Source organism: Rattus norvegicus, chromosome 12, assembly GCF_036323735.1.
Source record: "Rattus norvegicus strain BN/NHsdMcwi chromosome 12, GRCr8, whole genome shotgun sequence".
NCBI classification, from domain to species: domain Eukaryota; kingdom Metazoa; phylum Chordata; class Mammalia; order Rodentia; family Muridae; genus Rattus; species Rattus norvegicus.
This window is the reverse complement of record NC_086030.1, coordinates 38640120-38664686: the sequence shown is the minus strand read 5'-3', so window position 1 is coordinate 38664686 and position 24567 is coordinate 38640120. Positions and strand designations below refer to the sequence as shown.

The following is a 24567-nucleotide window of genomic DNA, read 5'->3' as shown; positions in this document are numbered from 1 at the left end:
TTCAACTGCTTTGTGTAATCTTTGTCTCTTGTAGACAGCACATAGTTAAATTATAGTTTAATTAAAAAAAAAAACAAAACACTTTTTTCTTTTAGTTGGAGTATTTTAACCCATTTATATTTTTGTGACCACACATAAGGTTTTATATTGCTTTGATTCTATTTATATGGCTTAGCGGTAATGTCAAAACTGTAGGCCTAGAGTAAGAGAAGGAATTTTTCAGATATTAAGTAGTGACTGATTATTTAAAGAAACCTTTTTTTTTTTTTTTTTTTTTTGGTTCTTTTTTTCGGAGCTGGGGACCGAACCCAGGACCTTGCGCTTCCTAGGCAAGCGCTCTACCACTGAGCTAAATCCCCAACCCCAAAAAACCTCCTTGATAAACGAAATCTATTTTATTTTTTCAGATAAGGTCTTGCTATTAAGCCTAGGCTTATCTCAAACTCAGCATCCTCAGTGCTGAATCATAGGCATGTACCACCATGCCCAGCTACATGTACGATATGTTTGACTTTAAAATAGCATTTCAATTTATGAAGAATAATAGAGCTTCTTTTTTTTTTTTCGGATAAAAGTTTTTCATAAGCTAGGCACAATGGTACATACCTGCAGTCCCATTTATTCAGGAGGCCGAGGCAGGAGGATCAAGCCTGGGTAATATAGTAAACCAGTTCTAAAGCAAAATCAAAATACGGGAAGGAAAAGAAAACATTATAAACTTGCTCTAAACTAATACTCACAAAATCAAGAACGATGACATGTACCCATAACCCTAGCATTTACTGAGTGGGCAGAGGAGTGAGGATTGGGAACTTGAGACCAGTTTGTATCAAGAGATCCTGTATCAAAAAATAAAAAACCAACTCACACCTAATGATTTAAGGTATCCAAGCATATTAGTTTATGCCAATAATGTCCAAACTCAGGAGCCTGAGGCAGGCAATAGAGAGTCTGATGTTAGGCTGGGATATGTAGAAGACCCGATCTCAAAGACATCTACTAAGGAAAGGCTGTCGGAGGAGTGTGGCAGATCACTAGCAAGGAGCAGCTAAGCACTCATCACAGAGGACACGGGACACAGGAGCACTACACCGGGTGGTCCATGCCCTGTGTGTGCTCCACACTCTTCATAACTAAAGCTTAGAAAGAAAATACAGGTGACCAGGGCAGGAACTGGAGGTTCATCAAGAGAAAAACATGGCAATGAAAGCTGTACCCAAATATTCACAGCTTGGGGACGTGACATCAGAAAAGTATCTGAGAGCTCCCATCAAAAACAAGAGGGGGGGCTGGAGATGGCTCAGCGGTTAGAAGCACTGGCTGCTCTCGTACAGCAGCTCCCAACTGCCTGGGCGTCCGATAAATGCCTTCCGGCCTCTACAGGCACTGCACGCACACGCTACTCAGACATACACTCAGGCAAAATCCTCATGAAGCTCTGAAGAAAAACACACGAGCCGGGGAGCAGGGAAAATTGGACCCGTCAATTCAGCTGAGACACCAGCTTGGGAGGAATGAAGGCCAGGCACGAACACCAACTCTGCTTCTCCAGGCTCAGTAAAGCCACCTGAATGGCAGTAGGCGTGGCTTTCCGGTTTGCATCCTGCAGTAATTTAGAGCAGGGACAGTCCCGGAGTAGGTGCTCAGTCACTCCACAGGGTGAATGAATGCGTCAGGATGCGTGCTCTCTGGAGGATAGTAGCACACTTGGAAGCCCAGCTTCTCACAGGATTAACTCCCCTGCTGAGAATCTGAGCGGAATCTTTTTTTCTCCCAGTTTCCCCAGTGAAGTGGTTCATTTGCGCTATTTCAGTCTCTTCTCCAAGCGAGAGTTCTGAGGTCCAAAATAGCAACTCTACCTTGACAGCACAAAACACATTCTCTGTGTCTGAGGATTTCTCGTCTCGCCTCCTACACACAGACAGACAGACTTCTTTCTGCTCTTAGAAGAGCAGATGGGATTGGAAGAGGGGAGGGAAGGATCCAGAAGGTCTTTTGTGACTAAGTGCTTCCAGAGATGTAAGGAGGACGTCAGAGGACGGCTGCTGTGGGCCCCTCCCCCACCCAAGACAGAACTGTTTGCCAGCTTCTAGGAGCAGGAGCAGAAGACAGCTTCTTCAAGGACCGCCAAAGGACCAAACAAACAAAAACAACAAAACAAACCACATAGCCACATCTGCTGGACCGTACCCTTTCCAGACCACACCCAGTGGCTGATCAACAGAGAATTTAAATACGGTGGGCCAGTGAGATGACTCAGGGGGTGAAGGGCCCTTGCAGCCAAGTCTAATGACTTGAGTTTCATCCCTGGTACCTGTATGCTATGCCTTGTCTTCATATTTACGTCATGCACACACACTGTCCTAGTCCTTAGTCCTGACTCTCAGCTACTTTCCCTCAGTCCCCTGGAATCTCTGTGTCATATACTCTGCCCAGGTATAAATGCCCTTCCCTGCACAGGTCAAATTGAAAAGAACTGTCCCTTTAGTCCTAACACCCTGGCAGCCACTCAGCCTAGACACTTGTTAGGGCCAGGGCACAACTCCTTGGAACTTCTTTCAAGTGCTACAGGTGAGCAGGACGCTGGAGAAGTCTAGAGCACTGGTTCCCAGCCTTCCTCATGCTGAGACCCTTTAATACAGTTCTTTATGGTATGGAGCCCCAACCATAACATTATTTTCATTGCTATTTCACAACTATAATTTTACTACTGCTATGAACTGCAATGTAAATAGAGAGGCAGAATATCGGATTTGAGACTCCTGTGTAACAGTCATTTGACCACCATCCCCTAAGGGGTCATGACCCTCAGGATGAGGACCTCTGTGACAGAGGCAGATCTTAAGCAAGAAAGTTAAGACATCTGGCTCAGGGAAGACCATGAGTAACTGTTGGTCTCTTGGCAGATTTTCTAATACAGTGCTTAACAAGTAAAAGACTGTTCACCAAAGCAGAGGCTGCTGGCCTCAGGGAGCTGCCACACTCAAAATAATTCTTTTGTTAAAGAATAATTAACTTCATTTTTAAATTAAACACACTCTTTTTAAAAAAAGATTTAAGAATACTGTATAGGAACAAAATCCCATGCCATGAGAGACACTACCCCTGACACTACCTAGAGGGCCGGGAAGCAAAGACCCAGGAAAGAGCTAAGCAGGACTGGTAATTTTTAAAAAGTCAGTGAAATGGTCCCTAATGAAATTACATTGTACTCGGAGACAGGAGCCTAGCATAACTGTCATCAGAGGCTTCATCCAGCAACTGATGAAAATGGATCTGAGACCCACAGCCAAGCATCAGGGAGAACTCAGGGAATCCTGCTGGACAGGAGGAGGAAGAATTGCAGGAATTAGAGGAGTCAAAGGCATCAAATAATATCCAGAGAATCAACTAAGCTGGGCTCATAGGGGCTCAGAGACAGAACCAACAATCACGGAGCCTGCATGGGTCTGACCTAAGCTCTCTGGAGATGTGTTAACGTTGTGTCCCTTGGTCTTTTTGTGGAACTCCTAACAGTGGAAGCAGAGGCTGTCTTGGACTCTGTTGCCTGCTTTTGGGAACCCTTTCCTTCTGCTGGGTTGCTGGATTAGCCTTAATACAAGGGCTGGTGCCTGGTCTATGGCTACATGACAGTCCGTATTTGGTTGAATTCTACGGGAGTCCCACCCTTTTCTGCAGATAAAAGGAGGAGGAGTGGATGGGGATGGGACAGGCAAGAGGACTGAGATGGGGGGAGGGGAGGGCGGACTGTGTTTGGAATGTAATATATGAGAGAAGAATAAAATTTTAAAAATTAAAACAAGAAACAAAATCAAAAGGAAGAAAATATCCCTCAATGTTGTCACACACAGACAACTCAGACTAAAGACACATGGGTTGTTTTTATTTAGTTAGTGCGTCTGAGTGCTCAGGCACAGGTCTGTTGAGGCCAGAGGACAATTTCGGGGATTTGGTCTTTGCCTTCACTGTACTGAGGCAGGCAGGGTGTCTCCTCTTTCTGCTGCTACACACTACACTGTTACTCAGGCCGCCAGCCCGTGAGCTTCTGGACAACACTCTTGTCTCCACCTCACCCCTTGCCTCACAAGTACTGGAATTCCAGATGCCCACCGTCCCATTCAACGTCTGTTTGTTTTTGTTGTCATTTAACCGGGTCTCTCGGTGCAGCCCTAGCCAGGAGCCACACGTACACCAGCTTGTCCTTGACCTGCTTCACAGAGATGGGCCTTGCCTCTGCCTCCCACGAGTCCTGGAGCTCTAACCCATGAGACTTGTGTGCACGGCTATCCCTTTTACCAGACGAGCCATCTCTCTGGCTGTTTTAGGGTTTTAGTTTTAATCATTTTAATAATTTCGTTAAAAATTATTTTAACAATTTTGTTTTAATAATTTGCTTTCCTGCCTAGGCACTGAGGTTTCTTAAGTTTCCATACTAACTTTTATTATTGTTGTGTTGCGTGTGATGTGTGTGGGGTTTATCAGCACCCACCCGCATGCACATCCACATGCACAATTTTTAAAAATACAACAACACAGTGAGAAAATATTATTCTGACAAGGATTAGGACAGAATTTCCAGCACTTCTGAAATGGCCCTAAGCATACTTCTGCCATGAGGTATTTCATATTCCTGTGACAGTTATAAAAACTGCTGTCTGTCTGTCTGTTTTGAGACAAGGTCACACTGTAGCTCTGGTTGACCTGGAACTCACTCTGTAGAGACCAGGCTGGCTGCAAACTCACAGAGATCCACTTGCTTCTATTTCCCAAGTGCTGGAAGGAAGGACAAAATCAAAATATCGATCGACTATGAAAAGTGTTGAAGCTATTCTACATTCCGCAGTATCAAATATTCAGTCAACATTTAACCTTTCTGATAAAAAAAAAGCAACCTATATTATTCATATATGAATTTTCTTTCATCTTTAATAAGCGGTAAAATTATATGTACCTGAAAGGATTATCTAAAATAAATTTACGATTATTGGTAAGATGTTCAGTTGGTATACTTATTTTATGTGCCTCTGTACCTGGAGCTATAAAAATATCTCAGGCAGAAAGAGAGCAAGTGTGGAGGCAGCTCAGGAAGCCTTGGTTTTAGCTGGTGCAGTGGCATACAACTGTTCCCAGATTGCTTGGAGGTGGAAGCAGGATGATTAAGAGTTCAAAGCTCGGGGCTGGAGAGATGGCTCAGTGGTTAAGAGCTCCGACTGCTCTTCCAGAGGTCCTGAGTTCAATTCCCAGAAACCACATGGTGGCTCACAACCATCTGTAATGAGATCTGATGCCCTCTTCTGGTGTGTCTGAAGACAGCTACAGTGTACTTATATATAATAAATGAATAAATCTTAAAAAAAAAAAAAAAGAGTTCAAAGCTGGGCAGTACATTGAGCTCCATAGAGACAGCGCCGGGGCAAGCGAGAGCCTGACGGGCACTGGGCGACTCTGTGCCTCGCGGAGGAAAATCAACTAAACATGGGCAAAGGAGATCCTAAGAAGCCGAGAGGCAAAATGTCCTCATATGCATTTTTTCCCCCATCTTCAGTTGTCTCTGATGCAGCTTATACAAAGGTAATTGTTGTTCTGTTAACTGAATACCACTCTGTAATTGCAAAAAAATGGCGGATGTTTTGTTGACATTCTGAATGCTTTTAAATAAATACAATAATTTATTAAAAAAAAAAAAAAAAAAAAAAAAAGGTCAAAGCTGGCCTCAGCTACTTTAGTAAGTTTGAGGCTAGCCTGGGCTCCATGGAACCCTGTCTTAAACAAAGCAAGAGCAGCTAGGCACTGAAGGGAGAGCCTGGGGTTCAGCCTCTAACAGCACTGGTTCCCAGTGTTCCCCGAGCTTAGAATACGATTCTGATGGCGGCTCTTCACCAGGGTTAGAAAATAATGTACAACGGGCTGAAGACGGCTTCCTGTTCTAACCCATGTCTGTGAGTTTAGGCCTAGTTAAAAGGCAGGCAGACTTTCATGGGCCAATTTAGATCGATCCATGTCAGCCCCAGTTTTTGTTCACTCTCTGCCATAACTTCACTCAGAAATGACTTTTCTCAAAATACCTATTGACCCATCCTCTCCTTGTTCAGTCTCCAAAAGCAAGCCATAGCCTCATTTTGCAAATAACCCTGAGGAGAAGCTGGTGTTTCCATGGTGACTGCTCGGTGTACCTGCTGTCTTTGTAAGGTAGAATACATGCGCGAGGGTTGTAAACGATAAAGCAGGTGTCTACCTCAAAAGTGGCCACCAGGTGTCCGCCTCTATTGAACTCACATTATTGTATATATTTAAACTTTCTTTTGTTGTTCGGAAACCCTGGGAGCTTTTGAAATGATAGAACAGACAGCTCAACTATAAATCAGACCCCTATCTCAACAATGACCACCTGAGGTGCCTGCTTGTATTGCAGAACTCACATGGTTATTTCTGGAATTCTCTACGAAAAGGGGATGATACTCTGTACATTTGGCGGTGTTTGTCTGTAATCCCAGCACGCAGGCAGCAGCTGAGAAGAGAGGATCGGGCGGCCATGGCATCCTCAACTGCCCAGTGAGTTAAAGGCCAGGCTGGGCTACAAAGTAAGGAGCTGCCAAAAATTAGGACCTGTAAATCTGTTTTCAAAAAAATCAAATCTGTAAAACAGTTTCTAGAAACAAAATGGTCATCCCCACCTGTCACCACCAGTAACTTCTACCGCTCCATGGTCCCTGGGAGGGACACACAGCTGAGGGGCACAGAGAGAGGTGTGAAGCTTCACAGGTCCCCCTCACTGGAGAACCAGTGGCAGCATTACGACAGGCCCAGCAATGACGAGAAAAGACTGCAAAGCAGCCGCCTCTGACAAAGGCTACAGAAGAGCGTGGCCACACTAGCAGGGGTGAGAGGGAAGTATGGGTTCTGGGGGTTGAACTCGTGTCGGGTGGGCTGTGGCCATGTCTTTACCCGCTTAGCCATCTTGCTGGCCATATTATTATTATTTTAGAAGTTTAGATGTAAAGAGAGAGAGAAGTCAGGCTGTAAGTGTGGACCACGCTTTAGAACTACTGCTGAGGAGAAAAGAGAGTTCCGTCCTCACGGAATATCCAACATGGCAGTTAGAGGCAGCTACCACACACAGGCAGGACTGCAGACTGGAGGGACAGTCACGTAGGAACAGAGAAAGAATGCATATAGCATCCAACAGAAATGAACAAATAAACATCAATATGTGTCTGTCAGAGGAAATAAAATTCAGCAACAAAATATATACACCCCATTCCCGAAAGCATTATGTTAAATAAAGGAGCCGGACAGTACTTGGCTCCAATGGTGTGTAATGTCCAGAACTCACAAACCCTTAGGATGGTGGTCCAGGGGCTGGGGCAAGGAAGCGAGGAGTGACTGCTTAAATGGGCACGGGGTTCCCCTCTGAAGTTCTAAGACTTTTTTGGAACGAGAAAGAGGTAGTGGTTGTACAGCATAAAGTAATGCCACGGCACTGCACGCTAAGAGTGTTTAAAACCGGAAGTGATGCACACGCAAACATGTCCGTGCACGCACAGGCATGAGCCAACATGGAACAGCAAGCAAAGCACTCAGAGCACCAGGCAGGAGACCTGCCGTGAGCACGGCCTACGCCCTGAGCACGGTCTACGCCGTGAGCACGGCCTACGCCCTGAGCACGGCCTACGCCCTGAGCACGGCCTACGCCCTGAGCACGGCCTACGCCCTGAGCACGGCCTACGCCCTGAGCACGGCCTACGCCCTGAGCACGGCCTACGCCCTGAGCACGGCCTACGCCCTGAGCACGGCCTACGCCCTGAGCACGGCCTACGCCCTGAGCACGGCCTACGCCCTGAGCACGGCCTACGCCCTGAGCACGGCCTACGCCCTGAGCACGGTCTACGCCCTGAGCACGGTCTATGCCCTGAGCATGGTCTATGCTCTTGCACTAAGAGTCACAACTTCTGAGTCACGTCTGTCAGGATTGCTAAACAAAATGATCTCGGGGCTGGGGATTTAGCTCAGTGGTAGAGCGCTTACCTAGGAAGCGCAAGGCCCTGGGTTCGGTCCCCAGCTCCGAAAAAAAAGAACCAAAAAAAAAAAAAAAAAAAAAAAAAAACCAAAAACGATCTCACTTGGCTCTACCTAACACATTCCACCTTAAAAGAGGTCCGTGCTGTTGGGTGGCTCTGACGGCGGAGGAGCTTTGCTGAGCAAGGCTAGCAACCTAGGTTTCACCCTTGGAGTCCTCATAAAGGAGCAAGAGAAGAATCGACCTTACAGACGCCCTCTGGTCTCCAAATGTGTGACATGGAGCTCACAACTGCAGTCACATAAACATATCCTGTACACAAACACACGCACACACAGTAATGTTTTATGCGTATGCTAGCAATAATAATAATAGTATTAATTTTGAAAGCTTAAAAGATCATGTACTTTGCTACTGATGCCAGATACACCCTAGGGCCAGTAACAATCCTAAATGATCCGGGCTGTTGTCCCTCTTCTCACTGAAATAAAAAACCACACACACAAAGGAAGACTCAAGAAAGAACTTTAGGACTGGGAAGATGGCTCGTGGGGAAAGGCCTTTGCTGCTAAGCCAGATAACAGATGAGGGAAGATAACTGACTACATGTGGAGGTCAAAGGAGAGTCTGAGGGAGTCAGTTACACACATAGTAAATAATAAATAAACACAACATTTTAAAATTATATATATGTAATATATATATTACATGTATGTCCACATACCACACGTGTGCCTGATGCCCACAGAGGTTAGTTGTGAGCCATTACGTGGGCACTGGGACTAGAACCTGTGCAGTAGCAGCAAGCGCTCTAAACTGCTGAGCCATCTCTCTAGCCCCTCCCCCTTTTGTGAGAATTTTAATTGGGGGAACCATCTAACAGCACTGGCACAGCAAGCTGCAGAGGGGTTGGGGGCTGTACTTCTGACCAAGCCAGCTCCTTTCCAGGTCTGTAGACAGCCACAGTAAGCGTCCGGCTGTCAGGACCCCTCCTCACCTCCGGAGCCTGACACCTGCAGCCTAGCAAGCGTAGCAAACAGGACTTCTGGCTCCACGCCACGCCCACACCAGTCACGTCCTGCTCCTTAGCATCTCCTTCCACCACTGCTCCCTGCCCACTTCCAGGGTCTCACGTAGCCCACACTGGCCTCAACTTCACTATCTCTGGGAGGATGACGTAAGCTCCTATCTCCTCTCTCCACCTCTCCAGTGCTAGGTTCATAATCAGGCACCACTGTACCCAGCTTCAGAATTTCCTCACTGCCTTCTATTTTCTAAGAAAATAAAGAGGAAATATTCTACAAAACCACTGTCCAGGAGGCAGGGATTCCTCTAATTCAAAACAGCCAGCCTTGTTCTGAAGCCTCTTGAGAATTTGGTTTAAAAATTCTGGCAATGATTCATCTTGAGAATGTGAAAAGGACAAGCAGGAAGTGAATAGTTGTCAATAAAGAAGGCCTCCCAGAGGAAGTTAAGCTTCCTTCCCAGACTCCAGTGAGGACCTTGGGGTGCAGACATATTTTGGGATGTCTTGGGATTTATAAAGAAATAAACATGTGAAACAGAAAAAAAAATAGCAGCAGAGCTCAGAGTACACCCCCCGCCACACACACATACAACACAGTCAGGCTCTGGGCTTGAACCCAGAGCCTCCTGCATCAGAGATGAACGCTTTACCACTGAGCAATGCTCACGGCCTACGAGTACTTTCATAAGATGTGGTGGCCCCAAGTCCCACATTCCTGGCTCACAGTTTTGTTTGGTTTCTAGTCCTTAAAAGAGTGGACACTAAATAGGCAAAGACGTTTCATCCTGAGCAGGGCAGCAGCAGGGAACAGGTCCTAAGGCACAGCCACCCTTCTCATCTCCATGGGAAGCCCTCAGCTTATCTCTAGGAGCCCCTGATTCCTCACTTTTGGTCTCAGAGGAAGGTCAGGGCCCTACAAAAGCAGTGGTGACGCATCTCAGTGAGTGCCCAAAGAGTAACAATATTGCAACCATTGTAACCAGGCCTGGGTCAGAACTTAACCCTATCAGCCTAGCCTTCGCTACTTTAAGAACAAAAGTAGCTAAATATAGCAATACAACTGAAGCTCTTTATTTTAAAATAGCATTTCTGCCAAACACTGTAGCTGTCATATAGTGTTCATTCTCATTCTCTCTCTCTCTCCCCCCCCCCCACGCCCCGCGCCCTTTGCTTTTGAGGTACTAGAGACTAAGCTTGAGGCCTCAGGCATGCCAGGCAACGCTCTGTATCCCTGACCTACGGCCATAGTTCATTTATAATAATTTCTAACAGAGCCTTGACTAATGCAAAAAGATGTAGATTTTATCCCCGACACTTAAAAAAGAGTCAGGAGTCAGACAAATTCATTAATCTTTGACATAAGGTTGGTTGTAAGCCCTTCCCTATATGTATACATGAATGGATGGATGATGGATACATGGATTATTGAGACAGGGTCTTGCTGTGTAGTTCAGGCTGGCCTGGAACCATGTGGCCTGGGATGGACTCAAACTTGGAATTTAGCCTCCCAGGTACCATGATTACTAGGATTATAGGTGTGAGCTACCACACCTAGCTAAATTATTCTAAGTGGGTGGTTTTCTCCATTGCAGAGTGATCTGTAATCTTTCCTGGTTATTATTATCATCATTTTTTTGTACAGTCTAGTCCTTTTTTTTTTCTTCAAGACAAAGTTTCTCTGTGTAGTCCTTGCTGTCTTGGAACTTGCTCTGTAGACCAGGCTGGCCTTGAACTCAGAGATCCACCTGCCTCTGCCTCCTAAGCACTGGGATTAAAGGTGTGTGCCACCACTTCCTGGCTAGTATCCCTAATTTTAATAAACTCCATATTCAGGGCTGTGACTGTCACTCAGTTGGTACAGCCCTTGCCTCACATGTATAAGGCCCTAGGTCTGACCCTCAGTTTAAAGGGGAAAAAAGGGTGAAAGTGCCCACCACCAACACTATCATGTTTTAGTCGGCATCTACTTATATTTTGTAAACGAAATATAAATGACAATGACCTAAAAGTGGCATAAGAAGCAACTTTTTGGTTGGTTGGTGTTTTTTTTTTGGTTTTTTTTGGTTTTTGGTTCTTTTTTCCGGAGCTGGGGACCAAACCCAGGGCCTTGCGCTTCCTAGGCAAGCGCTCTACCACTGAGCTAAATCCCCAACCCCTGGTTGGTTGTTTTAAAGGCAAGGTCTCTTCTATAGCCCACTTTAGCCTTGAATTTGACCATTGTAGGTCTGGGTGGTCTCAAAGTAACCTGACCCTGCTTAAGTCAACTCACTTTGATCCTGTTGTAGCCAAGGCTGGTCTGGAACTCCTGATCCTTATGCTCCCACGCCCCTCCCCCCATGTGCTGAGATGACAGGCTCATGTCACCATCCCAGGGTCCACGCTTTGAAAAGAAGATGCTTTCAGAGTTGTGGCTTCTAACTCCCAGAAGAAAGACTATTTGAAGCGTTGAGCACAAAGCCTTTTCAGTAGACAGCTAAGGGAGCTGCTAAGATAGAGGGGCGCTTTGAAAAGCTCTGCCAAGAGTCAGGAGGTCTCCTCAGCCCCTTCAAGCTCTGAGTAAGACACAGGGTATATAATTAGTCCAGCTGAGATCACAGCACAAGAGGACAGAGCAACCTCCCTGCCCGTCCTCCAGATGGAGTCCACACTCTCCTGAGCATTTAACTCAAATCCGTCTCTTCTGGTCCTTGTGCCAGCCTGCAACATTCCAGCTACGTCAGAGGGAAAATTCTTTTCCCAAGCTGATCAAAGGAATCTGCAGTGACCCTGCTTAAGTCAACTCACTTTGATCCTGTCCCAAGCCCAAGCGACATGACAAATGTTGGGACACTATCACCAGAGGATGAACAAATTACTAGCTTCTCTGTGCTCCATCTTCTGCCACAGGGACAAGAGTGTTGTCATACAGAACTGTGATGGGGACAGATCACCACAGTCACCTCTGTGTGCCAGCATCACCTGGAGCTGGGAGTCGGTAGCATTTCCTCTATGACATGAGGAAAGGGGGGGAAACAATAATAAAAATTGAGAAGTCTGACATAAACTCTTGACATGGTGACTTTCCCAGTACTTGGGAGGTGGCAGCTGGAGGACTACTCTGGGTTTGAAGCCAGCTTCTACTGAAGGGTGAGTTCCAGGCAACCAATGATATCCTGCCCCCAAAAAACAAAAAGCAAAAAACCGGTGTTTTCACCACAAACTGCTCCATGTTGATGAAAACGAAGAGCTGTGACTTTACATTACTGCGCTAGTCACCGCCAGTGTTCACAGCGGGCAGTAGGACTTTCCCGTTCCCGTGCAGATCGAGCGCAAACGGCTCAAAATCCCAGCAGCTGCTCAGGGTCAGATGCGAGCGACATTTTCATTCAGGAGTTAGAAAAGTGTCGAAAGCAGAACACGGCATCATTTACAATCCCTTCTGTCCCCGTGTTTAAGCACGATTTCCGTCAGAGAAGTCTGCGACACACATCTCAGCAAGCAGGCTGTGATGCACTCTCATGAGAACCCACACTCCACAGATCAGCACACATACATTCATAGGTCTGTCGGCAAGATGCTGTGTCTTTAAATTTAAAGACAGTCGTCGTTCTCTTCAGAATCACCCGGTAACCCTCACACAAACTGTACTCTTAGAATCCGTATCCTGAAAACCAATTCAGTGAAAGAGGGGGAAAAAAATCTTAAGAGGAAAATAATTTTGGAACCAAAGCTGTGGTAGGGAGAAGATCCTGCTTGGTTCCTCTCGTTTAAATGCACTGTTAGGCCAGTATCGATCAATTAAGAACCTTTCTAGCTGCCTGTAAGGTCTGGTGCTGGTGTGGCTAGTGTGTGTGTGACAGGATAGCGGAACTGTCATGTCACTCCGACCCTAAGTTCTATAGCAGCGTGCCTCCCTGGAAGCAGAGAGATAAACGAGCCATCTCGTGGGAAACACAGAGCAGGTCTGAGTAGCCTCCGGGAAGACGGCAAGAACAGGCGATACCAGCACCCCTGATCCACAAGTCCCCACTGAAGGGCCACTGACCTTTTGATGACTTGTGACTTCGTCCCGCGTCCTCCCCAGCTCCTCGGCAAGTTTGACGTTCTCTTCCTGCAGTGCTGAAAGCTGCTGGGACTTCTGAGCTGCTGCCTGCTTTAGGGTTTCTCTGCAAGGACAGTGAGTGCAGGGTTACCATAGAAACAAGACAAGCAAGGAAACTGTGGGAGACAACAGCTTCACGGCACTGAGGAAAATAGATCTGGGTCACGTGCCTGATAAGATCTATAACAACAAGAGACCCGCTTAGCTGTAGGAAGGAGAGGGTGCATGTTTTAACCTCTCAAAAAGAGATTGGCTGTCCACCATTATGACACTTTAAAATACCCAATAAACACTATCTCTACCCTAGTACTATCCCTACTGCCCACACCCCCGCAAAAAGCAAATTCTGCTGTAAAATAAATGACAAATTCATAGTATAGCCTTCATCTACAGGAGAATTTGTTAATTATACTAAACCAATATGGCGACAGTGATTTAATTTGCCACCAAAGCACTTTGTTCTAGAGGCATACCTAAGTCTTTTAAGCTAATTTTCTCTCGATGGAGTAAAAACCCAGTGATCCTTCAGCGTCAGGTGCTAGCGTGAATCTGAGAATATTTTTAGGACAATGGGAAGTGAAATGCCCAAAGGGATTTTTTTTCCAAAGTAAATAGGAGTGGATGGCTTCTTTCTACAATGCTACTTGTTAGTTAAAAGCAAATGAGCATAACACAGCTTGCCAGCTAATCGGCAACATACACACCACAAATAATAAGGTAGATCTATGTTTCAGATATTTTCTTCTTATTAAAATTAATCCAGGGGATAGGGGAAGGAACTGCATGAAGGGGGTACCAGGAAGAGGCGGGGCAGCGATTGGGATGTAAAATGAATAAATAAATAAATTAGTGGGGAAAAATAATAATAAATAAACTTTTTTTTTTTTTGGTTCTTTTTTTCGGAGCTGGGGACCGAACCCAGGGCCTTGCGCTTCCTAGGCAAGCGCTCTACCACTGAGCTAAATCCCCAACCCCAATAATAAATAAACTTTAAAAGATTAACCAAATATACATTCTGAACTATTATCATTTACATATGGCTGTTCAAAATATTTTTACTTATTCACTAGATTCTAGTTTTATGCCATGGGAGGTTTGAAGCAATTCTGAATTTTAAGTAGGTCTGTGATGGGTAAACTTTACTTAGCAAGCTGTCATCTGTGGCTGGAGTCGGAATCCAGTCATCTGGGGATGACTCCATCTGTCAATGCATGAACACATCTATTTTTAACTTCAATTGTCTAATGGGTGGCAGTGCTTGGCATATTCGATTTCTCAATCTTTAATCCTCCACCTACCCATGACATACTCCATGATGACCTCATGAAGATTTAGGGGAGTGAATCTAAACAAAAACTCTCTTAGCACACTCAATTCGACTTTCACAGAGATGAGTGTTTAAGTAAGAACAGAAAAACAGAGAGAAAGCTAAAAGCAATGACTTTAATTGTAGATCCATCGACCTGTCTGCCCACTCGCATAACAGATATCATCAGTTTTTGCCCATTTAACACCAACCTAGATATGCCTGGGAAAGAGCCCGACTGAAGAACTGCCTTCATCAGCCTGGCCTGCACACATGTCTGTGGGGCATTAACTGTTGACTGATGGGGGATCCCAGTCCACCATGGGTGGCAGGAGGTGGCTGTGTAAGAGAGCCAAGCACAAGCCTGCGAGTGAGCAGAAAGCACAGCGTCCCTCGTTGCTCTCTGCTTCAGTCCCTGCCCTCAGAGACGGACTGTGACCCGAAGGCAAATAAACCCTTTCTCCCCCAAGCCCGGGGCAAGCCCAGGGCAAACCTGCTCTACACAGCAAGTTCTAGGACAGTCAGGGCTGGAGATCTTGTCTCAAAAGAGCAAACACAAAACAGATTATAATATAGTATGGTGTGTGTGTGTGTGTGTGTGTGTGTGTGTGTGTGAGCCAGAGGTATGGAACAGTGATTTAGCCCTTGCTTAGTACCACCCACTTAAAAACTACTACAGTGGTCGACACCTCTGTCTCCTGCGCAAGATACGTGTCGGCCCGGAGATCTCCATAATAGATCTCCATAATAAACCTCGCCTTTGCTTATTACATCAAAAAAAAAAAAAAAACAAAAAACAAAAAACTACTGCAGTAAAAAAATTCAAACAAGAAGCCAAAATCATGGCCGCTGGGGCTCGGCAGGTAAAGCACTTGCCACACAAGTCTTATGACTCAGGGTTCGAACTCCAGAAATCATGTAAAGGTAGAGGAAGAGAACCGATTCCACAGAGCTGAGTGCCATCTCAAATACAAGAAACAAACATTTCTAACAACTGTGTGAGTGTGAGTTCATTCATGGGTATATATGCAAGTGTGTGCGTAGTGTGAGTGTGAGTGAGTGTGAGTTCGTTCATGGATCCATATGCAAGTGTGTGCGTAAGTGTGAGTGTGAGTTTGTTCATGGGTACATATGCCTACATGTGAAGGCCAGAGGCCCGCACTGGTGTCTTCTTCAATCTTTCCACCTTACTTGATGAGACAAATTCTCTCACTGGACCTGGAGCTCCAGGATCTGCTAGCCCAGCACCAGTGAGACCCAGGACTCTTCCCTTTTCTCCCCAGCACCGACTGGCACTATGGGTACCGCAGCCACATCGGTCATTGCACGGGTGCTAGAGATCATGAGTGACACCCTATGACTGCATAGCAAGCATTTCCCAACCAAGCCATTTCTCAGCCATCCTAACCAATCCTAAAACTGTTTTTCTTTTATTTTTTACAGGATGAGATATCTTAAAACAGAAAATATTCCCAGCTTAAAAACGAGAGACAGAATAAACATTGCTGATACTGACTTACATTTTACTCATAGGTTTATTAAGTTAAATATAGTCCAGAGAAGTTGGACTGTTTGGCAGTTCTTCTAAGAGAGAAAGTCACACGGCAATGGGAAAGCACTTCATTGTGGCTCTCCTGCTGAAATTAGGAGCTGGCTAACCAAGATCAAGGGCACTCTTGAAGGACTCTAGTAGGGAGCATGGAGAACACTCCTCATAGGTGCTAGTTTCCAGCTACAAGAACAGTGGCCATGAAAGGGAGTCTATCAGGACAGTGCGGCTCCTCTGGTTCCACTGTTCCTCTAGGTGGCATTACTCTATCAGATAAGAACAAACACCACAGCTCTGGAGAACATGGCTACCGAGTACGCCTATCGCACACACACACACACACACACACACACACACACACACACACACACACAGATACAGACACACAAAGACACAGACAGAGACACACACAGACACAGACACACACATGGACACACACACAGACACACAAAGACATACAGACAGACACAGACACACACACAGACACACACACACGGGGGGACACACACACAGGCACACACACACACACACACGGGGACACAGACACACACAAAGACACAGACACAGACACACACAGAGAGACACACACGGGGGGACACACACACAGGGACACAGACACACACACAGACACACAAAGACACAGACACACAGACAGACACACACAGAGACACACATGGGGGGGACACACACACAGACACACACAAAGACAGACACACACGCAACTGTTCATGCTCTAGCTTTTGGCACTGAAGAATGCAACTACAGAATGCCCAACAACCCAGAAGTACCATTCCCACCACACAGGCCTTTGAGAGCAGATGTCCTTGCCTTGAAGTGTGGTCAAGACTAGGGCAGAAGACAGAGAGTCACAGGCCAGGGCTTTTCGCCAACCCCCCAGGACTCCTTCCACCAGTTTCTATGGGAAGTTAAACTCTAGCCATGGGGTGCCTTGTCACTGACAGGAAGGGGGAATTTCCTCAGGCCTGGTGGGCACAAAGAATCTAAAGCGGCCCTGGCACAGGGCCTGCTCCTCTGTCATTCAACAACTTCTTCCCTCAGGGAAGTATCAGAAGGAAGATAGGCCAGCATCTCTGTGACAGTGGCTGGCATCACTCTCTCTTCCTCCCACTCTGTCCACAGGCATGGGGCAGGACACAAAGACAACGGCTGTGTGTGTGTGTGATGGCTGACCAGGAATTTACAGTCATGCTCCTGCCTCTGTCTCCTGACTTCAGGGATTACAGGCACACACGGCCACATCCAGCTGTAAAGATCACCTCTCGCCACTCGCCTCAGACTCAGGGCTCACGTGCTAAGCGCACACTTTCCAGCTGCACTGAGCCAGAGTTTGCCTCTTTATGGGTAATGGCACCACACTGGGAAGGGTGATGGGACGTGATGGGCACTCACTGAAGAACGAGTCCTATGGAATCAGTGTGGAACGAGAATGCCCTCTTGGTTAGACCCACTGTGGCTCTGCTCCTACCATACCCCGTCCCTTAGAACCTAATGTGGCCCCAGAGAGCTTAGGAGTAACACTATAGTAATGAGAGGCCTGTGACGCAAATGAACTAGTCACCTCGGTGGCCCACACTCCAGACAACATAACTACTTGTGTCACAGAGGAAAGATTTGCTTCAGCTCTTCTTTTTTTTTTTTAGATTTATTTATTTATTTTATATATGAATACACTGTCGCTGTCTTCAGATGCACCAGAAGAGGGCATCAGATCCCATTACAGATGGTTGTGAGCCACCATGTGGTTGCTGGGAATTGAACTCAGGACCTCTGAAGAGCATTCAGTGCTCTTAATCGCTGAGCCATCTCTCCAGCCCTGCTTCAGCTCTTCTTGACTGAACTAACTAAAACGTTAGTTTCTTTGTGTTTGCTATATACGTTCTTATCCATGTGTGTGAATGTGTGTGTGCAAGTGTGTATGTGAGTATGTATGCACATGTGGGTGGAGGCTAGAGGTGGACACCGGGCGTCTTCCTCTGTCACTCCCTGCTGTATATATTTGGACACAGGGTCTCTCCTCAGCCTGGACCTCACTCTTTCAGCTACCTTAGATGTTCAGCCAACTGCAGGGTGGCTCATGTCTCTGCCCTGAAGCCCTGGAGTTATAAATATACACCACCATCTTCAGCGTGTTAGGTAGGTGCTTGGAATTTCTACGCAGGTTCTCATTTTTTCCCAGCAAGCAATTGATAAATGGAGCTATAGCCTAGGCTAGCCTCTAACTCACAGTAGTTATCCTGTCTCAGACTCCTATACTTGGGATTATAGGCATGTGCTACCACGTCTGACTTTTTTTCTATTAGAAAAAGTTTTGAAGGATTCATTTTGATATTTTTAGTTAATTACATTTGAGGCAGGGTGTCTCTGTGTGACCCTAGTTGTCCTGGAACTTGATAGATAAACCAGGCTGGCCCTGAATTCACAGAGATCCATCTACCTGTCTCAGCCTCCCAAGTGCTGGAATGAAAGGAAGGCAGGCCCCACCACATCCAGCTTCTGAAGGATTTATTAATAAATATGACCAGCTATGACATAAACATTCAAACTTAACTCTAGTTCATGGCCGGCCATATAGTTAAATAGCTTTACAAAGCCACGATGGACTAACTCCATGGCTCCTACTTCAGCAGCCAGCCCAGTTCCCCTTGACCCTCAACTTCGCTGTGGTTCTAAGGGTGGCTCCTGAATCCGCCTAGGGGGAATGCATTTTGGGAGAGGGATAACTATTTTCTAAACATTTCAGATAATTGCTTTCCTTTCAAAACTTGAAAATCCCCTCAAAAGAGACAAACTTACATTTCCTTCTTGAATTCTTCCATTTTTTGGTTCTCTTCGTTCAGAAGTTCTTTTGACTTGTTCAGCTCTTCCACAGTTTTCAAGTTGTTTTCCTTAAGTGTGTCCAACTTAAAGACCAAGAGGAAAAAGAAATTGATGAAATTACTTCATTTTTCGATGACATGGCTGGATAAATTATTCACAAAAACATGCAGTTAAAAATAGATGAGATTAGTCATGTGTAAGAGAAGCGGCAGGGAGAGTCATCTGGAGAAGAAACTACAAATAGTTTGATTATGAGCTCCTCCTTCGGCCTTCATTTTCTGACCACCTGGCCACGATGCCCACCTGAACGGCTAGTGTGTGTTAAACCAGGAGCTTTCCTTCCTCATGTGTGCTTTTGTTTGTTTGGTTTCCTCCCCCACACCCCCTCCACCAGGCCGTCTGGCTTTGTTGATTTTTTTTTTTTTAATTCTCAGTATTTTCTCCTGAGGTTGCCATTCAAAACAGCCCGTCTTCAAAAAGCAAGAACTAGGGGTTGGGGATTTGGCTCAGTGGTAGAGTGCTTGCCTAGGAAGTGCAAGGTCCTGGGTTCAGTCCCCAGCCCCGGAAAAAAAAGAAAAAAGGAAAAAAAAAAAAAAAAGCAAGAACTAGCTTGTCAAATGTCAACATTATCAAGGATCGGTCTTTGCAATCCGACTAAAAAAAACCCTTTTCCCTCCTCACTGATTAGTAATACAGGAGATGATCTTTCCAAAGACAGTTCTGAACTTACGAAGCTCATTTATGTGAATCAACCATTTGTCAATTGGGGGTGGGGGGAAATATTTAATCCATCTGCCATTTCTAAGAAGAGGAAGAAGCCAGGAAGTGAGAGTGAAGGCTACTCACACACATCCCTGCCCTGCCGCTGTCCAGCGGCCCTCTTAACGCCTGCCCTCTAGCGGAGAAAGTCAGGCATTTCATGAACGAATCAGGAGCTCTGGCTTCTTACAGGCAGAGGAGGGGCTTGTCTCGCTTTGTCACATCATAAGCCATCAGCCAGGAATCCAGAAAGTACCACGCTAGTTTGAACATGCCACCTTCTTTTTAATGTCCGTTAATGCCCCAGATTTATGAATGAGGGAAATAAAGCATTGTAATAGGCCCAAGAAACAAACAGCTCATCGACCCTGGAGCCTGGTGACAACAGACTTCCTGAGGAGGACGAAATCCTGCTTGATCCCACCCTCCAGAGAATCTTAATATCTGAGTGTGCGCTCTGTTAATTTTTATTTACCCTAATTACCTCAAAACGCCCGTTTTGGAAGATCTTGCTCTTGAGCCTTGCATGAGGAGACCTAGTCTGCCCGTGTCTGTCCCCCTGGCAGTCCCTCCCTTTGAACTACGTTCTGAATGCCTTACTCGCCTCTGACTTTAAAAAGTGCCTGAAACTATAGAGACCTTTACATCCCACTTCAGACAGCAGCTCATCAGGACAGATTTCTGTGAGCTGGGAAGATGGGAACAGGGCATCAGGGGTCCAAAGGGAAATGCTACTTGTATATGGAACAGAAATAACCCAATGCCACAAACTTGTCCCAGCTCTAGAAAGGACTTGTTCAAGAAGACACTAGAGGCTGTAAATACTGAACCAAGCCAAGAAAAAGCCTGTACGGGGGCTGGGAAATGGAATTCAGTGGTTCCAAACTAGAAGAAAGTTGAGGGGGGGAATGTGTAGGATAAAAAGGAAGGGTATAAAACATACACAGTGCCACCACAGTAGTTGTCTAAGAACCCACAATAGTAGGGCTTCCCCCCATCCTTTGGCTTGCTCGTTTGTTTATAGGATCTCATGTAGCCCAGACCAGCCTTGAATTCCTAATTCTTCTGCTGCCACTGCCCAAGGACCAGGTTTATAGGCAAGCATCAACACACCCAGTGTCACCATGACGTCTTAAAGTTCAGAGCTACTAAGCAAGTAACGCACTCATGGCATGGCGTACATTCAGGCCTAACTTAGATCAAACCTCTTTAAGTCCACACACAAAGACCTTCTTCTCCTGAGTTAAGTGACTAAACATTCCTTGGCGTCGGTGGACTTTGAACACACACACACAGAAACACTTAAATCTGATTACTTCGCTCTGTAGTTTTGCATTCGTTTGCTTGGTGTCCTCCAAGGAGGCCAGTGTTTCTGTTTTCTCTTTGGTCATCTGTTCCATGATCTGCATGGCGTCTTCTGCAGTCTGAGCAGCCTAAGCACAAGGAGACACAGTGAGGAGAGGAGACGAGATGGGCGCCATCTGGGGAGTTCAGAATGCACGGCTGAGGCTGCTCCCAGAATCCGTGTGGCTAAGCAGCGCGCACACAGGACGGAGAGGCATCAACCCAAACCCAGAGTGCACAAACCAGGCCACGAAGGATCTACACTGTGAAGGAGAGCAAGGGGAGAGGCCCTTCCCACGGCATCTTTCATGAAGTCAACTCTGAACCATTTCCACATTCTCTCATCCCTCTAAACCTCCAGCTAAGTTCCAAGTTCCACTGACAAGCACGTGCTCATCATTGTGACAGACTCTCTGGTGATGATGCAGAACGACCCTAATAACTGAACGGCTCTCATGTTCACTGGTGTAAGTACACAAGACTTTTCTCAGCTCAGGGCTTCTAAAGTCACTCAACTTAAGCTAAGAATTTTTCACATAATATAAATTATTTGGGCAATTAGAGCGCTGAATGGGAAAAAATCTATGAGAGAAATTGAGTCATGGATATAACTGTGAATAAAAAAGATGTGTGTACGGTAACAAATTCTTCGCTACTAAATATCAAAATAATCATATAATTATTTAAGACTTTTGGTTACAATTTCATTTGGTGGGTTTGATAACATTCACGAGAATTTGGTACTACACTCACTCTCCCATCAGCCAAGGAGCATTCAGTGGGCTCTCCCACCTCCAGAGGGACAGGCACAGTGAGTGAAATAGCACAGGCGACTGTATTTCGGTGAGCACACTCTAAGGCTGCTCTGAAGCCTACAGGAAACAGTTAACTTCACAGGTTTCAAAGCTTCTCCATAAATGTTTTTAAAAAAGCTTTTTTATTCACAGTTCTCAGGGCTTTTTGAAATGAGGAGAAGTGACTACTACAATTAGACATTCAATAATGAATCAGCCTCTTTGGTTTTAATGAAAAGCTGGACAGGAATGGACACACATGGGTATGGATGGACACACACACGGATGGACACGCACACACGCACACACGCACAGCTGGCTTAGTCAGGTGGATTTCCCTAGGTTGCAATGAGGAGAAATCGCTCAAGCCTCTAATGTTAGTGCACAGTTAGTGGGACTCTGGGTGCTCAGTACTCGAACCTCACTTTACCGTGAACGAATGGAGGGTCTCAAGCTCTCTAATTTTAAGGGTTAGCTTGCTCTTGTCTTTCCTCAAAGTCCGGTTTTCGCTTTGGGCTTCTAGGAGGTCGGCTGAAATGTGGCTGTTGGTTTGGGCCAGCTGGCTAATCTCCTTCTGGAGGACGAAGTAGCTTTCTTCCAGCTTCTCCTTCTCCTTCAGCACCTCCTCATTTCTCAGCATCATCTCTCGTTTCTCAGCCAGGAGGTTCTTGTTGTCCTGAAGCACCTCGGCCCTCTCGGTCACGGCCACCTCATGGTTCAGCCGGAGGTCATCCAGGATCTTGGTGAGGCAGCTGTGTAGTTCTTGCAATTCCAACTTGGACTTGGAAAGGGCAGCGAAGTCACTTTTGAGGGTCTCGATGTTGGCCGCGAGCTGAGCCGTCTCTGCGCTCAGAAGTTCCTTTTCCTTAATGATCTCCACCACTTTTTGCTCTGAGTTGGTCTTCTCTTGGGTAAGGGTAAAATTCTCAGTCTGGAGCTGCTCACTACATGTCCTCAGCCCCTGTATCTCTTCCTCTAAGAGCACTATTCTCCCGTGGAGCTTGTTGCTTTCATACAAAGAGCTCTCGCTCTCCTTGGCCCTGGCCTCCTTCTCCAGCATTAACGTCTGTTGGATTTCCCGAATCTCCTCATTTAGTTTCTGACACTCCTCCTGCAGGTTCAAGCCATCCCTCAGCAGGATGTTCTTCTCGCAGCAGCACGTCTTCAGCTCGGCGTTCAGGTCCTCCTTGGCCTGCATCATGCTCGTGTGCTCTTTTTCAAGGTTCTTCTTGGCCGTCTGAGCCTCTTTGAGCATCAAGGAGAGGTCGCACTTGCTGCTCGCCAGCTCCTGGTTCTCCTTCTTTCTCTGCTGAAGCTCTTTCTTCAGCGCGTCGATGTTGCCCAGCAGCTTCACCTTCTCCTGCACCGCGAGCCGCCTGTTTGTGGCCTCCTGCTCATATTTCCTCTTCAGGTCCCCTATGGCCTTGATGGAACTCTCCCTGTCAGCAAGCAGATCTCCATTTTGCACCTCCAGGGCTGATTTTTCTTTCAAGAGGCTGTCCTGCTGCTTTTTGAGCCTAGCGACTTTCTGACAAGCCATCTCCTTCTCAGAAGTCAGGTACGTGATCTTCTCGTTCAGGCTCACCTCGAGACGGGTTACCTCTTCCGAGTGTTTGTTGAGTTTCTCAGTGATGACCCTATTTTCATTTAGCAGTTCCTCTTTCTCCGCCAGGAGCGCTCTCTCGGAGGCCGCCAAGCTCTCCTTCTCATGGAGAAGCTGGATACACTCCGAGTCCGTGATGGCCCGGCAGGTCTTAATCTCTTCCAGGAGCTTCGTGAGACTGGTGTTGGAGGTCTGCAGCTGTCTCATGTCCAGCTCCGCCTTCCTCAGCGCCTTGGTGGCGCAGTCCAGCTGCGTGCGCAGCGTCTCTGCCTCCGTGCTGAGCAGCTGCTTGACCTGCAGGGTGGCCTCCAGGCTGGCGCTCAGCTTCTCCTGGCCCTGGCGCAGTGTGTCCTTCTCAAACTGCAGGTCTCGGTTACTCTGGAGAAGGTTCTCCCGCTCTGCCTTTAGGGTGAGGCAGGTGTTATCGAGGTTCATCTGCTTCTCGGCGGCTGACTTCTTCTCGGTCGTGAGGTCCTCGATCTCTTGGACCAAGGCCTTCTGGTCCTTGACGAGCTCCTCGTAAGCGCTCTGAAGTTTCTGAATGACGTCATCCTTGTCTTTGACCAAGACCATGTTCTCCGCAGTGAGCTTCTTGACCTGCCCCTCCAGCTGCTCCTTCTCTGCCCGGGCCTTCTCCGACATGGCCATCAGTTTGTCCTTGCAGAAGCGCAGCTCCTCGATCAGCACCTGCATGCTCACCTTGGAGGCCTCCAGGGAGTCTTTCTCCATGTGCATCTTCAGGAGCTCTTCCTGGGTCACATTGATCTCCTTCAGCAGCTTCTCTCTCTCAACCACCAGAGACTCCTTATCCCGATGCTCCTGCTGATAACGCTTCTCGGCAACCTGCTTTTCCTCGGAGATCCTCTCCTTTTCTAAATGGAGGTTTTCGTTTACTGACCATAGCTTCTGTTGGTCTTCCTGAAGCAAGGTTATCTTGGTCTCCACTTCTATAAGCTTTGATAAAAGAGAACCTTTCTCTAACTTTAAAGCGCTTGCCTCCTGGGCAAAGAGCTGCTTCTCTGACTTCAGACCCCTCAGCTCTTCTGACATTACTTCAATCTCTTTTTTGGCTGACGTTAACAAATAAGTTAGCGACTAAAGGGACAAGAGATGGAAAAATGGGAACAACATGAATGAAGCAGACAAATGCAAGCCCCAATAACTTAGCAGGCCTAAACCACAGAAGTTTAGAGTCCCTACAATAATTCGTAAAAATTATCTGAATAACGAAGGAGTAAGGACTGGAGAA

General features: G+C 46.5%; 1 protein-coding gene across 36 annotated transcripts in view; it reads right to left on the bottom strand.

Annotated features, from left to right (window-relative positions):
• Clip1 (CAP-GLY domain containing linker protein 1) overlaps window positions 1-24567 on the bottom strand; it is a 107247-nt gene that overhangs the window by 14093 nt on the left and 68587 nt on the right. For 23 of the 36 annotated variants that reach the window (XM_063271620.1, XM_008769251.4, XM_063271627.1 and 20 more), the window contains 4 exons: window positions 22146-24413; window positions 20894-21010; window positions 18795-18901; window positions 13069-13189 (listed from right to left, as the gene is read on the bottom strand). In XM_063271620.1, the coding sequence (XP_063127690.1) occupies window positions 13069-13189; window positions 18795-18901; window positions 20894-21010; window positions 22146-24413 (2613 nt within the window). The remainder of the gene's footprint in view (window positions 1-13068; window positions 13190-18794; window positions 18902-20893; window positions 21011-22145; window positions 24414-24567) is intronic. The other 13 variants (XM_008769257.4, XM_063271642.1, XM_063271637.1 and 10 more) reach the window with 2 other exon arrangements.